At 40.3% G+C, this 13,834-nt stretch overlaps 1 protein-coding gene across 1 annotated transcript in view; it reads right to left on the minus strand.

The window, feature by feature from the left end:
* Window positions 1–13,834, minus strand: part of irag2 (inositol 1,4,5-triphosphate receptor associated 2) — a 45,864-nt gene that overhangs the window by 25,565 nt on the left and 6,465 nt on the right. Inside the window, exons 4-18 of the mRNA XM_084710556.1 lie at window positions 13,032–13,212; window positions 11,415–11,473; window positions 11,216–11,291; window positions 9,558–9,716; window positions 9,352–9,469; window positions 8,341–8,391; window positions 7,625–7,702; window positions 7,284–7,340; window positions 6,956–7,015; window positions 6,187–6,251; window positions 5,818–5,911; window positions 5,145–5,291; window positions 3,430–3,531; window positions 2,555–2,706; window positions 630–741 (exon numbers count right to left, since the gene is read on the minus strand). Of these exons, the coding sequence (XP_084566682.1) occupies window positions 630–741; window positions 2,555–2,706; window positions 3,430–3,531; window positions 5,145–5,291; window positions 5,818–5,911; window positions 6,187–6,251; window positions 6,956–7,015; window positions 7,284–7,340; window positions 7,625–7,702; window positions 8,341–8,391; window positions 9,352–9,469; window positions 9,558–9,716; window positions 11,216–11,291; window positions 11,415–11,473; window positions 13,032–13,212 (1,511 nt within the window). The remainder of the gene's footprint in view (window positions 1–629; window positions 742–2,554; window positions 2,707–3,429; window positions 3,532–5,144; window positions 5,292–5,817; window positions 5,912–6,186; window positions 6,252–6,955; window positions 7,016–7,283; window positions 7,341–7,624; window positions 7,703–8,340; window positions 8,392–9,351; window positions 9,470–9,557; window positions 9,717–11,215; window positions 11,292–11,414; window positions 11,474–13,031; window positions 13,213–13,834) is intronic.

A 13,834-nucleotide genomic window follows, 5' to 3' on the forward strand; every position in this document is an offset into this window, starting at 1 on the left:
ATACATTTGAAAAACTCAACCGCAATACCTTTTTCCGGAAATAATGACCAAGTTACACAGATAATCCACAGACCAACTATTTTCTTTCTATGGTAGAATCTACTGGAACTAACAAGGTGCAACCAGGTCATGATCTCTGCAAAGAGACAGTGGTGTTATTTTCATTATATTGGAGACAAGGCAGACATCTCTATAGCTAATATCTCCAAAACTTGCCAACTTACACCAAACAATATTGATAGATAAATAGCACTACAGGTAAGAGGAAAAATGTGTGTTTTTTTATTTTGGGGTGAACTGGCCCTTTAAGTCTATTAGGTGTGTGCCTAGTTAAATAAAGTAGTTAAATTCACAGCAATGCGGTTAAATTCAAAATGAAGTGGTTAAGTTTTGATTTTCTCTTGGTCTTTAATAAAAACATGTCACTACAAATCAATATCAACTGAAATGAAATCTTTCATTGCATTAAGTTTTTCAACTATATCACCCAGCTGTAATTAAAAGATTACTTTAGAAAAATGGTGGAAGAAAGTGGCTGCTTTTTATTTATTTATTTTATTAGATACCTGTTTATTATAATAGATTTAAGTCCCATCATCCAATCTACCCTTCCTCCCTTCCCCTCTGACCTCTTCCTCTGGTGCAGGTGTCTGGCATGAGGCCTCTCGGCTGTCCTGAGGTGTCTTTAGCTGCTCCAGCTCCTCACATAGCTGCCGCTTCTGGTTCTCCTGCTCCTGCACCCTGCATGCAACAATACAACATCTTGGTAATTAAAAACACCTGAGGGATTTAGTTTTTCAAGAGAAATGTGGAAGAAACACGCAGATTATCGAAGAATTCTAAGCACATTTACTGTCCAGAGAGACAGAAAATCATATCTTTGAAGAAGTACAGTGGACATACTGTACCCAATCCGCAGGCCCATGCAGTGTCCCATTCTGTTGCCCAGGGTGACCAGCGCCAGTTCTCTAACTGGCCCTGTGACGTTTTCTTCACTTTGCGGTTTTGTAGATCCAGTCCAAGCCCAACCCTTTAATCTCAAGACTACACACCTCAAATGTGCCCTGCCACAAAACCCTGATCCTAACACTGTTTTATAGTCCAGTCCTTCTCTGAACAGTCTGTGTCAGCTCTCCTCACACTCCTGAGCATGAGGTAGAACTATACTTTGAGTGAATCCTCTTCAGTTTTCTTTTCCCACAAACATTAATAAAGTTCCTGAGTTTACCCTGGCAACAGAGCACCAGTAAATCCAAGCTGGACAGCCTGACCAGTTCCCCCTCTCTGGTATGATGCTGCACCTCGCTAGCTCTGTTATATATCTGAAGGGGATGGCCGTCTCCATGAACACACATATAAACACATACACACATACACACACACACAGTAGAAGGCAAAACCATCCACAAAGAGTCAAGAGTGAAGTCCGGAATTGGCCCAGGCCTAGTGAGGCGGGCCCTTTGGGGTCACTGAGGTCAGGATGATTGACAGATCTTTTCCCCACTCAGCACAACTGACTGGCCATCCGAGACTGAGCACTGGAGAGCAGAGATACCCACAAAGCTGGGGTCTAACATTAAGTAATGTGAATGATGATAATGATATGAATGATGATATGAATCGTATCACCACATTCCTGCCAACAGACAACCCTAATCCAAACAATTTTTTTTAAAAAGCAGAAATCTCAAAATAAGACAAACAAACTTACAGATTAAGCCAGCGGTAGACCAGCAACTCTCATGTTCTGTGCAGTAAAATTATTGATTTTGCCTAGGGTGTTTGGTTGGTTTGGAGAGAAAGATATCTGGCTTATATAACGGCGGCTGCCCATCCCAAAAGGCAGTCTCACAGTGAAGTGGTGAAAATATTCTAAATATAGCATACACTTAGACTGATATAGATTTTTTAGGTGGACTTTTTTTCAAGTGTTTAAAATAACTTTTACTAATGACCCTGTCCACAGCAGTTCATTGTTTAACTTGCGTGCTGGTACTCCTCTGATTCTCCAAACTGGGGTTGTGCCAGCTGTAGCTAATACACTAACTAGAATGATCCGTTTAAGCTCTACTCAGTAACTTTTTTAATTGATTCAGGACCACGTGGTATTTAAGATCCTGAAACCCGTACAAGCACCCAAGCAAGCTTATAGAGACAGATAGACAGCATTTCTTTTAGTTTTTTCAGGTATCACTCTGCTAGATTTAATCAGCCTCTGGCTCTTTCACTCATTCTCTACTCTTGTGTGACATCAGCATTACCTTACTTAGCCAGACAATGAATTCTTAAGCTCTGCCTACTAGGGTTTAATTCAACCAATGAGATTACTGCTGCACAAGAACTCCTCCACCTTAAAGAAATGTTTTCCTACCTTACAGTCAAGTTGTCTTTAATTAGCCATCACAAGATCCACTGAAAATTTATTCTTCTCCATCTTCCTCTGCTCTCATATCACATCACTCACTTCAGCGCTCAGCGCCTCACACATTTCTGCCTGCCCACTGATTTTCAGCCACACATGCACAGCGAGAACAGACAGCGAGGATTTGCTCACCTGACAGAAAGGTGCAGGATCTCGGTGCGGGACCTCCTCATGTTACTGGCCATTTTGATCAGCTCCTTTTCCAGCGAGTCTGTGTACTGGGCCAGCTGGTCCAGGCTGAGGGCCCAGTCTGCCCTTTTCGCGTCCAGCTCGGCCTGCACCGTCTGTGGAAGGACAGGGCCGATGGGGTCAGCCTCTCACTAGGGTGAAACGCGCGGCCTAAATAGCTTTCTTTTACGCCTCCGAAAAGTTCTGACACCTAACTGACACACAAATCTTTCCACATCGGCCAGCAGCACGCTGAAGAACCAGCGGACGACTGACATGCACTGGTACAGCCCTGCTCCACTAATGATTTCTGTCTCATTTGCAGTGTTTACTGCTGTATAGCAGTACGTGTCTAATGAATGCAGAGTGGCAACAATGCAGGAGGAGGGGGGAGAGAGAGAAAGAGAAACAGAGAGATACAGAAAGTTGGAGTGCGGGAGGAGGGGAGTGGGTTGTGTTCATGGTACAACACACTGACTAAATAGCACTGCTTGGATGGGGCCTGTTGGAGAGTTATATAAGTGAGAGATCTCTAGAGAGGAGAGATAGTGGGTGGGAAGGAGAGAAAGAGCAGATAGGCAGTGATAGATGGAAAAAAGAGAGCAACAGGTGGAGAGAGGAAGACAGGAATCACATTACATAATTTCATGATTCATATAAGCAAAAGTACTAAACCAACCCTTTTCAGCCTGAAATAAACCCATAGGCGTATGTACATATATGTACAAAGTACACTGTGAACCTGTGACTTTTTTTAGACTTACATCAAGTGTTGTAGTGGGCTGACACTGAACAAAAAATGTAAAACGTGTCTGTGAAAGTGTGCGAGTGGATCTGACCTGGAGGCTGGTGTCTGTGTTGCCCCCTGGCTGTGCGTGGTTGTCCAGCAAAACTCGGACTGCAGACAAGACAGAGTTGGTTTCCTCTGTGAAATCCCTTTTCTGAGACATAAAGAAGAAGCATGTGGTGAGACAGAAATAGATTAACCTAGAGAGTGAAGAACTGAAAACAATATGCATAACAGCTCAGTCTGTCCTTTGATTTTTTTAGACAAGTGTTCATCCTATCAACTTCAGACTTAGGTAGGTGTACTGCTGTGCTCCTAAGATCTACTAGACATATTTATTAGTGGTGCAGTACCACCACCAGAAGTACACAAAGTGCAGTGTATTCAAAGGATGTCACATTGTAGCAAAATATTTTAAGTTAGCCATTTTGTTTTGCTAAACTCAAATATTTCATGCATTAGAAATGTAACTTTCAGAATGAACACGTTTGTTTACAGAAATAGCCTGGTCCTAAATATCTACCTGCTAGCACTGATAGCTGCCAGTTGATTGTGTAAAATTCGCTATAGACCAAAGCACTGTGACATCATGCTATCAGACATTTCTACTGTGATTGATTTATAGATAAACCAACCAACAGTGACATCTCACCTCTGGTTGCACAGCCTGCATGTGTTAAAACAGTGCAGCTTCATTGTAAAAGTCTTTGGGTACTAAAATGACCTGACTGCGGTCCAGACTGGTCTCCCATCGAAAATATGCAGTGCATTAAGATGCAAAAAATACGACAGAAACCCCAGACTCTGGAGCACCTGAAGTCGTATATCAAACAAGAATGAGAAAGAATTTTGCATTCAACTCTTCAACAATGAGTGTCCTGAGTTCCTGAGTTGATGTTAAAACAAAGTGTGATGTATCACAGTGGTAAACATGGCTGTGTCCCAACTTTTTTGGAACGTGTTGCACGTACCAAATTCAGTGTAAATTTCCGAAAAACTATTAAGTTAGTCACTTGGACCTTTAAATATCTTGTCCTTCCACTGTATTCAATAAAATAGAGTTCAAAAAGGTTTTGCAAATCATTGCATCATTGCATATTTTCATTGAAATTTTACTCTGTCTCAACCTTTTGGAAATTGGGGTTATATCAAGCTAACCTCTCTTTTTGCTTGAAATGGCCATCCCTTCTAAACAGGCAATACAAATAAACATACAATAAGTTAACATGTATTCATTAATCTAACACTGTCTAATTGTTCTAAATTCATATTAGAGCCTAAGTAATCTTGTAGTAATTAATTTTTTTAAGATTATTTTTTTGGCTTTTGCCTTTATCTTTGATAGTGAAGGCTGAGGATATGGTAGGAAAGGGGGTAAATGGGCAAATATGCTGCAGCCAGGAGTCGAACCGGCAGCCGCTGCAGAGGACTGGAGGCCTCGGTACATGAGGCGCACGCTATACCAACTGAGCTATAAGAACACCCTGTAGTAATTGAGTTTGGCTCAAATTTCAAGATGACAGGTCACCTCTTGATGTTCCTCAGCAGTTATTCACACATAACTTTCACATAACTAATTTGCCTCTAGAGCTGTTTAAATAAATCTTAAACTAAGAAACACGTGTTTTGTATCTTATTCATTATTAATATCATATACATTATATAGATTACATAATGCTATTATATTATTATTAACAACCTTCATCTAAACTCAATTTTGGAATAAGTGCAAGTCAGGCTGATGCAGACTTATTCACACTTGGTTACCAGTTTGTTAAGGAGGCTCTTGAACTCCTGAGCCATGTGTTCAGGGCTGGGCCCCTGCAGCATCAGCAACACCTCTCTGTCAAGTGTCTCATCCAGTGGGGAGGCAAAGCTCATTGTGGTGGACAAATGGTCAACTCCATGGGGGGCCTGCAGCAGATAGCAACATATTTACACAAACGAGCACAAAAGACTTCAAATTGTTCCCATCAGTGTTGTTATCAGAGAGAGGCGCCAAGTACACAGCATGTGAAGAACTACATCTAATGTTCAGACAGTGCTTTATATTGTGTGAAATATGTGAGAATCCCTACAGCCTGAGGAAGAAAAATCTTCAGAGATGAATTACCTCCCTGTTGGCATAAAACCTCTCAGAACCGTTGCCGGGATCAGAGGCACTAAAAATGGAGATTACACAACACTGCTAAAACTAGCTGTGTCTGCTGAAGTGGTCGGTCAGTGTGAATCTGTGTAGGGTGCATTTTAGTTTATATGTGCAACAGTTTGGCTCCTACAAGGAAGATGATGCAGCAGCCTTCATCAATAAAAGAGCAGAGTCTGAAACAGTGTCTACAGAGAACAAACAAACAAAAGATACAAGAGCAGAAAAGGAACAGAGAGCAGAAAAGAAAAGGGGAGCAAATGAAAAAGGCAGACATAGTGAGGGAGTGCTGACCTCCAGTGGTGACTGTGCCAAAGCCAGTTCTGTCTGCAGTGATCCTAAGCTGCTCTGGTTCAACCTGTAGGCTGCTGACAGCGACAGGCCAGCCCTGCGAGAATGAGAGAGAGGAGGAGGAGCGGCGTGAAAAGGTGAAGTGCAAACAAGTTACAAAGACATTAATTGGAAAAATTGACAAATTTTTAAATGAAAAACCAAAACACACAGAACTCAAATAGTTCTTAATAAATATATTGTTCAAATGGCTTAAACGGTTTCTCTTCCAGACATTAATAGTGTGAAAAAAGTTACTAACATCTACTGCCTGAGTAGTAACTCTTAATTTCGCAAACCCCTTCACTTCGAGACTATTCTTGGTTCACTCACCCCGCCAGGTCTGGGTGTATCATCTGCATCTGGTTCTCCAGCTTGCTCTTATCTGCCCTCAGCAGCTGAAATCAATAACAGAGACACCAGCATGACTCAGTCCATATCGACAGTTATTTAGAGGTCAACTATGTTGCCTGCTGTTACCCCACTAGAACAACTCTGTTGACTAACAGGCCTGTGTGTGGAAGCAAGTGACTGCATTCCCACAGTCTGTCAGCCACTGACCCACATGGTGATAATTGTACCAACACACTAGACACAGCAGAGAATTGTTTAGCTACCAAAAACACTGACATTTGAGTTAAAAAAAACAGCACATTTAGCTTTAAAAATGTTTTCCCAAATAGTCATATACATTTTAGAAGTGGCAAAACAATCACTTTCAGTGCCAGTTTAGTGCCATTTTCAAACAGGTATTAACCACAAAAACATAGTAAAATAACATGCAGGTTAGAAAATACCAAAATTACTCTTTCAGACATCTAATATGCTTTTGAAATGACCAAGATTTTCTATTGCTGCACACAGAAAGTCAGAGCAAATTGCTGCCTGATTTCTTTCAAACTTACTTCAGTTCAAAAATAGAGTAGAAGTGGAACAAGTGGTTTGTAAGATGCACATAAAAAGGCTGCATTAGCATAAGGAAAAAAAGCCAAGAGATCAGGAACACGTGAAAACAGTAAAAGAACATCTATGAGAAACTAGTGGGGCTTTCTGATGTCTAGAAACTGAAATGATGACAGGGTGTGAAGTTCAACAGACTGACCTCTGTGATGGAGGAGTATTCCTCCACTGCTGACTTGAGCTCATTTATCTGGCTGCACTTCTGTAAAAGGAGAATGATTGACAAGACCAGTTCAAGTTTTGTAAAGAAAAAGAAAAAAGGACAAGAAGAAATTGCCTTCACCTGGAATTTTTTTTTTTAACTTATTAAGCAACATAAATTGGTAGCTGAAGCAAATTCACAGTTTTTATGCATTGAACCAGGGTCCACTGAATGGATGCAGAAATCTTATGTATAAAATGATCCAAACTGACACAAAAAGCTTTACAGTGACACTTAAATGGATAATAAAACACGATGATGCACTGACCTCGAGGATCACAGCTTCCTTTTCACCAACGATGGCATCAAAAGAGTGAATTTGCACCTGAGGAAGGAGAAAGGACAGTTACATAAAAACAGAAAGAAACCACAATACAATGGCAACACAGTAGACACCGTAATTCTAATATGTCTCAGACAGATTCAGAATGGAAAGACCATTTTTAAGGAAGAAAGGCAGATATGCGCTCAAAAATTCTCTTATCCTGGGAACCAGGAAGAAGGGATAAAAGGAGTTGCACTGTGTGACTGGAGTAAAAAGAGGCAAAGAAGGGATGTAATAACACAGAGCAAAATACAAAAATGATAATGGACAGACGGTAAAGATACCTGAAGCTCAGCGTTAATGTCACACAGCTCTGCTATTCTCCTCTGAAGCTCGTCTGTCTCCATGGTGACCTTGAAGTTCTGGGAAGCCATCAGTTAGAACAGCTGGTCACATCCTTTTATGAAAAAACTTTTAATAATATACTCTCTGTAAGCTGCCTATGAATGAGTGGGAACTACTGACTGCCTGTGAAGCAAGGTAATTTAGTTAACTAAAGCTAAACTAGAAAGTAAACCTAGGTGTGACAAACATCTAGTCAACTGAAATAAAAATAAAAACTAGACTTATATACAATAAAAATATGCAGGAAATGACTTTGGTTTTAGTTTTGGTCAAGTCTGTCAACACAACAAGCATGAGGAGGCATGTTTATGGGAGAAAAGTGAGCCAATTGCCTTCAAAGTGTTGCGTTTGTACTGAAATTCCTATAGTGAACTTCTTAAATTTTGACCCACATAAATACTTCCCTAAGTTTTAATAAAAAGAAACTAAGACTAAGACTGAACCTAATAAAAACTAAACATTATTAAACAAGAACTAAAACTTGAAACTTATTCTGCAAAGAAACTGAAAGTAACCTGACTTGAAAACCAAAATTCAAAAATGAAAAACTACATAAAAATGAAAAATATAAAACTATAATAACTCTCCTATGATGTCAAGGCCTTTGATTTCACTGAACTCCTCTGATAAAAGTCCTGTCTGGACAGTGAAGTACCTCTTCCTGGAGAGAAGCAATCTTGGTGATGAGACTCTGGTTTTCTCTCTCCTGAAAAGAAGAAAAGCAATCAATAGGTGCTATGGAGAAGAATGCTCAGTCCTTAATTTTTTAGTCTTTCTAGTCTACTAAAATTCCTTAAGATATTGAAGAATGTGTAAAATAATATGTTGTTGAACAGTCTGGAATTTTACTATTTAATTTAAAAGTTAAAAAGGACAGCTCACCTCAAAATCAAAAATGCACATTTTTCTGCTGGCCTGTAGTGGCATTTATCCATGTTGATTTTATTGGTGTCAGTTGATGAGTTTTGCTTTCTCTCAAATATAATGAAACTACATTGCACACAAAGCACCAAAGGAAAAAAAACTCAACAGCAATCATGACCCAGTTACTCAAGTTAATCAGCATACTTTGTTGTAAGCACTTTAATGCAGGAACAATTTTTTATGGAATAAAAAGTCAGTCACAGCTCTAAGTATTTTTCTAATTGGTGTCAAACACTTTTTTGTGTTGAATGATATGTTATGTGACATTTACCTCTATACACTCGGTTTGCATGTTACAAAATCTTCAATACATAAACATGAAGCTAAAACGCACGCAAACCACAAAACAAAGTGTTGACTGGTTAATAAAGTACACATGATTTTTAAGAACATTTTGTTCTAGAAGAAGGGTGTGACTGTCTAATCAAATTCCTGCAATGCAATACAAAAGAAAAAAAAACATGGCTCTAATCTCCAGCCACAAGAAGTAATTTAAGTCAAAGTGGGCCAGTTTTGCAAGGCTATATTGAATGCCAAGTATTTTAATTTGAATCCAAATGGGGTCAACAATAGTTGATGCTATTCATCTGCAGTACAGTACATTTCAGCTGCAATGTCTAAACAGTGTGGGCGAAGAAACCCTTGAAACAAAACAACAGACACATGCCATCTGTATGCATTTCAGCAAGCAAGCAGAAGAAATTTTTATAGATCCTCTTTGTGCTGCCTGAGTTAGACTGACCACATGTTTGCTGTGTGCGGAGGCACGAGCCCTGCCTTCCTCCGTACAGCTCAGAGTTGCCTTCATCTCCTCCACCTCCTCCTTCAGCATCTTCTCCTTCTGGGCCAGCTGCTGGTTACTGTGTAAGTGGACAAACACAGATAGCAGTCAACACACCACTGATACAATAAATCTGTGCCGTGCACTGGCATGCAAGAGCATCTTACACTCTGGCCTGATTGCGTAGCTCCTCATTCTCCTCTGCCAGCTTCTGGTTGCTGTCTTCCATGCCCTCCACCACCTGCTTCAGCTTCCTCACCTCCTCCTGGAGCTTTTGGTTGCTCATCTGAAGGTCGGCAACACAATACACCAGCTCTGACGTCTCACTGAGAGGAGACACACAAACACGTTTATGCAGGGCTTAATTTGTGCCGGACTCCACCTCCTGACATCCAAAACGGGATTGCCTGAGCTCAGCTCCATCTCCTTCAGTATCACTCTGTCCTCTAAAATATCCGCTTTCAGACACTGCCTCACGCTGACCAAACAAATGCAGACTGGCGTTATTAAATAGTTGTGGCCAACATCACACAGCAGCAGGATTGATGTGTGTCTCTCCAGACTGAGAGAGAGTGCTGGATGCATTTACACTGTATCACCGCCAACGTAGGTTAAACAAGGTTAACTTTATTTATGGATTACCAAAACAGAGAATAATTGCTGATAAGTGTAATGCATAAATGTATTTTTTTTTTATCCTTGTTTTGCTTCTTGTTATAATGTATGTCAGAGACAGTCGGCTGAGTTTTCAGTCACCTGATATGTGAACTTAGTTAAGTCTTTAAAAGAGACATGGAAGTGTCACGGATCCGTTCTTTAGTTCAGGATTAATCAAAGATTATAAATACTGATCGGCACATTTTTAATTAAAAAAAAAAATTAAATATTGTTTCCTCGAGAGAATCACCTTTTTTCTGCATGTTAAGTGGATTACTACTGTGAGTGAGGGATAGTTTGGATTATTTGATGTAGGGTTTTATGAGGTATTCATCAATAGTCATTGTATTACTGACCGTAGATGCTGGTTGGTGCACCAGAGGTTGGGGAAGCAGAGACTGCTGGGGAAAGGGTCAGCAGCAAAAAGTATTTTAGCCACCTACAGTGTATGCTATATTTAGAATATTTTCACCACTTTACCCTGCTGTAAGACAATCTTTTCTGGTGAGAAAGTACCATTATATCAGTCAAATATTGCTTTCTCCAAACCAACCAAACTCCACAGGCGAAATCAGTAATTTTGCCTCGCAGAACACAGGAGTCGCTGATCTACCGCTGCCTCGATCTGTTAGTTTGCCTGGCTTTGAGAGAGCATTACTGGCCTTAATTATGACTGTTTCTCATCAGAAAAGGCTGCCTGACAGCAAGGTAAAGTAGTGTAAATATGGTGGACCAAAAAGACTTCTTGTTACTGGCCCTGTCCACAGCATACATTGCTTAGCCTCTGTACTGGTACTCCTCTCTGCTTCGCTATACTGCCGTTTACAATGGTTAACACAATGACTATTGATAAATACCTCATATAACTCCACTTCAAATAATCCAAACTATCCAATTTAATGAAATAATATTTGCAGTCACTAATAACCATGTAAATAAATAAAAAATAAGGCAACAGATAGCAGGCCAATTAATGGAAACACTCTTTACTGCACTAAATCTATAGGTCATTGCAGTTGCCACAGCAATGATATGTGAATTTTTACTTGGTCAGTGTCTCATGAGCTAAATGTACAGGCATCAGTGGTCATACACACAAATACAGACATGATATTGCCTGTTGAGATAAACATGGACGCTCTCTTACTAATTCACACACATCACTTACAATTCTGCTCGAGATGCCTCCCCTCCAAAGGCTTCCAGGCTTCCTGAGGTCATATTGAGCAGCATGGACCTCTTGGCTGAAACACACGCAGATCCAAAGCACACAAAACACATATAAAGCTCCAAGTTTCACCAATAGTAGATGTGCATACAGTGCAATGAAACGAAAAGCAAACACGAGTGATTATATGCACACTCACCAGACAGGCTGTCTCGGAGTTTGATTGAGTCCTGAGTGCCATCATCTGTTGGCTCTTCCCTGAAATACAACAGAGAAATCAGACAGCAAGATCAGTTACTTTCAAGATCTTTTTCTAGGATTTGGCAGCCATGCACTACGCTGCCACGATTCTGGACTCCTGAAAACACGTTTGAAATTATTGGTTGAACTGTTTAATTTTTGGTGCCTGGCACACCAAGTGCTAAAAACAGTCAGCTCTCTGCAGTGCGTCCAGGGTCTGTTTGAGGATGCATTTCAGACTGAGCAAAGACAGCTCACTGGCTGGTGTACAGTCCTTACTCATTTGACAGTTATACTAGTTTGTGGTTAGCCACTTTATAAGCAAGTCTTCACACACAGCTGACACAGGGACAAGATGAATCATCACCACAACCGGACCTCTACTGTAGCAGTTACAGTCCTTCAAAGAATGAAGCTTAATTTACAGCCAACACATCAACTTTTAAACACCAGAACATAACAGCCAAGATGCACCATCTCTCACAGGTTTGCCAAAATTTGCATAAGAGATAAATGAATATGGTATTAATATCAAATATTTTGACTTTCAATTTTAATCCTCCATCCAAGTTGTGTCAAACTGAGTCAAATGCACATTTGATATAGACCTGACAGAGTGCAGAATGCACTTGATGATGATGCAGAACTGCCTACGAGACAAGACACACTGCAGTTAAATGGAGATGCACACAGCCGAAACTTTGGAGGAAAAAAATTCTCACCAGTAATCTTTCAGCTGATGCATAACCCGCCTACACAACATCTACTTGCATAACTCAGACACATTATATGAGCAGCTCTTCTCTGAGAGGCAAAAAAAGAAAAAGAAACCACAGGAGCGGTGAAGATAGTGCAAGCTGTCCTTTTCATGCTGCATTAAAGAGATTGGAAACTGCAACTACAAATGTGGAAAGGAAAAAGTGGAGCAAATTTAGAAGTATAGTTAGTTAGCATAGTCTAACAAAAATGACACCAATATATGTTTGTAAAAAGCAAAAAACGGCTCAAACTGTTTACTTTCCATATATCTACCAAGAAACTCTCCACCTCAGTTCTCACATTTTCACTTTGAATTTTTTAAGTTTCTAAAGTTCATCTTAAACTGTTGCACCTCGAATTCGAAATATATATTCTAAAAAGACAAAAACATGACTTGAAGATAAAGAGCTGAAAAGTTTTTTCTTAGCTAACAATGAATCCACTATTGATTTATGAGTCTCTACTGACAGTCTGAAAGAAATTTTAATTTTCTCTTTTATCCACACAGGAGAAGGTCACAGCATGTACTGGAGCTACAGAATAGCACAGCTGGACCTAGACACATCATCTTGCTTAAGGCTGAAAGCTTGACCTCAGATGTTCTAAGATGTTGACGCACCAGGCTGCCCACCCTTCACCTCAAAGTCTTATTTTAAACTAGAGAGAGAATATTTGATATATTTTTCTCTCTACACTGAAAACTCCAACCATTTCAAAAACTTAACACCTTACAAGCCCTGAAAATTCTCATTTCTATTAAAAGGACCTTCTACTTATCAGTCTTTTATTACTTAATTTAAAGTCTGCTTTTCCGTACACATTGTTGCGGCAGTCGTCAATCCACTCCCTCATGACGGCGTGATATGTGTCCAGGTCAATGGAGACATCTTTGTGCTCTGGATCAAGCATGTTGCAAAGCTCCTCCAGTCCGCTGTCTTCTGAGCTGCGACTGGTGGTGTGCCGCAGATAGTCAACAATGTGAGACACGTACACTTTACCTGCAAGATGACAATAATACAGGGACACTTAAGAAAAAATCTCTTCTCATCTTTGGATACTTTGACAACACATGACAGGATTTATTTTTTGTGATGATGTGTGATTTACGTCTGTAGCGTACACACATCTCCTAAATCATTTGGTCTTTGCTGAGTTACAGGTGTAGGCAGACAAAACAGTAACCATAACGGCAGCAAGAATCACAGCTAACTTTTTAAGCAGTTGGTGTACTCATGTCTCAATGCTGACGCCACTTAAAAAAAAAAAAAAAAAAAACTCTTCAGCTTTCTCACAGTTATCACAGCAGGGGTCTAAACTGTGGACTAGTTTTCCTTCTTCTTACAAAAATGCTTTTATGTCCATATCTTTCCAAATTTTGTGGCTGCTTGTATCCAAGCTTTACTCCGAGCACTGCTGCTGATCCTCCGCTTCGAAAGGAGCCAGCTGAGTTGGTTTGGGCATTTGATTAGGATGCCTCCTGGGCGCCTTCCTTTGGAGGTTTTCCAGCCGCATCCAATTGGGAGGAGACATCGTGGTAGGCCCAGAATGCGCTGGAGGGATTACATATCTCATCTGCCCTGGGAAAGCCGTGGGATCCCCCAGAAGGAGCTGGTAAACATT

This window comes from Lutjanus erythropterus, chromosome 22 (assembly GCF_056507025.1).
Source record: "Lutjanus erythropterus isolate fLutEry1 chromosome 22, fLutEry1.hap2, whole genome shotgun sequence".
In the NCBI taxonomy this organism is placed as follows: Eukaryota; Metazoa; Chordata; class Actinopteri; order Lutjaniformes; family Lutjanidae; genus Lutjanus; species Lutjanus erythropterus.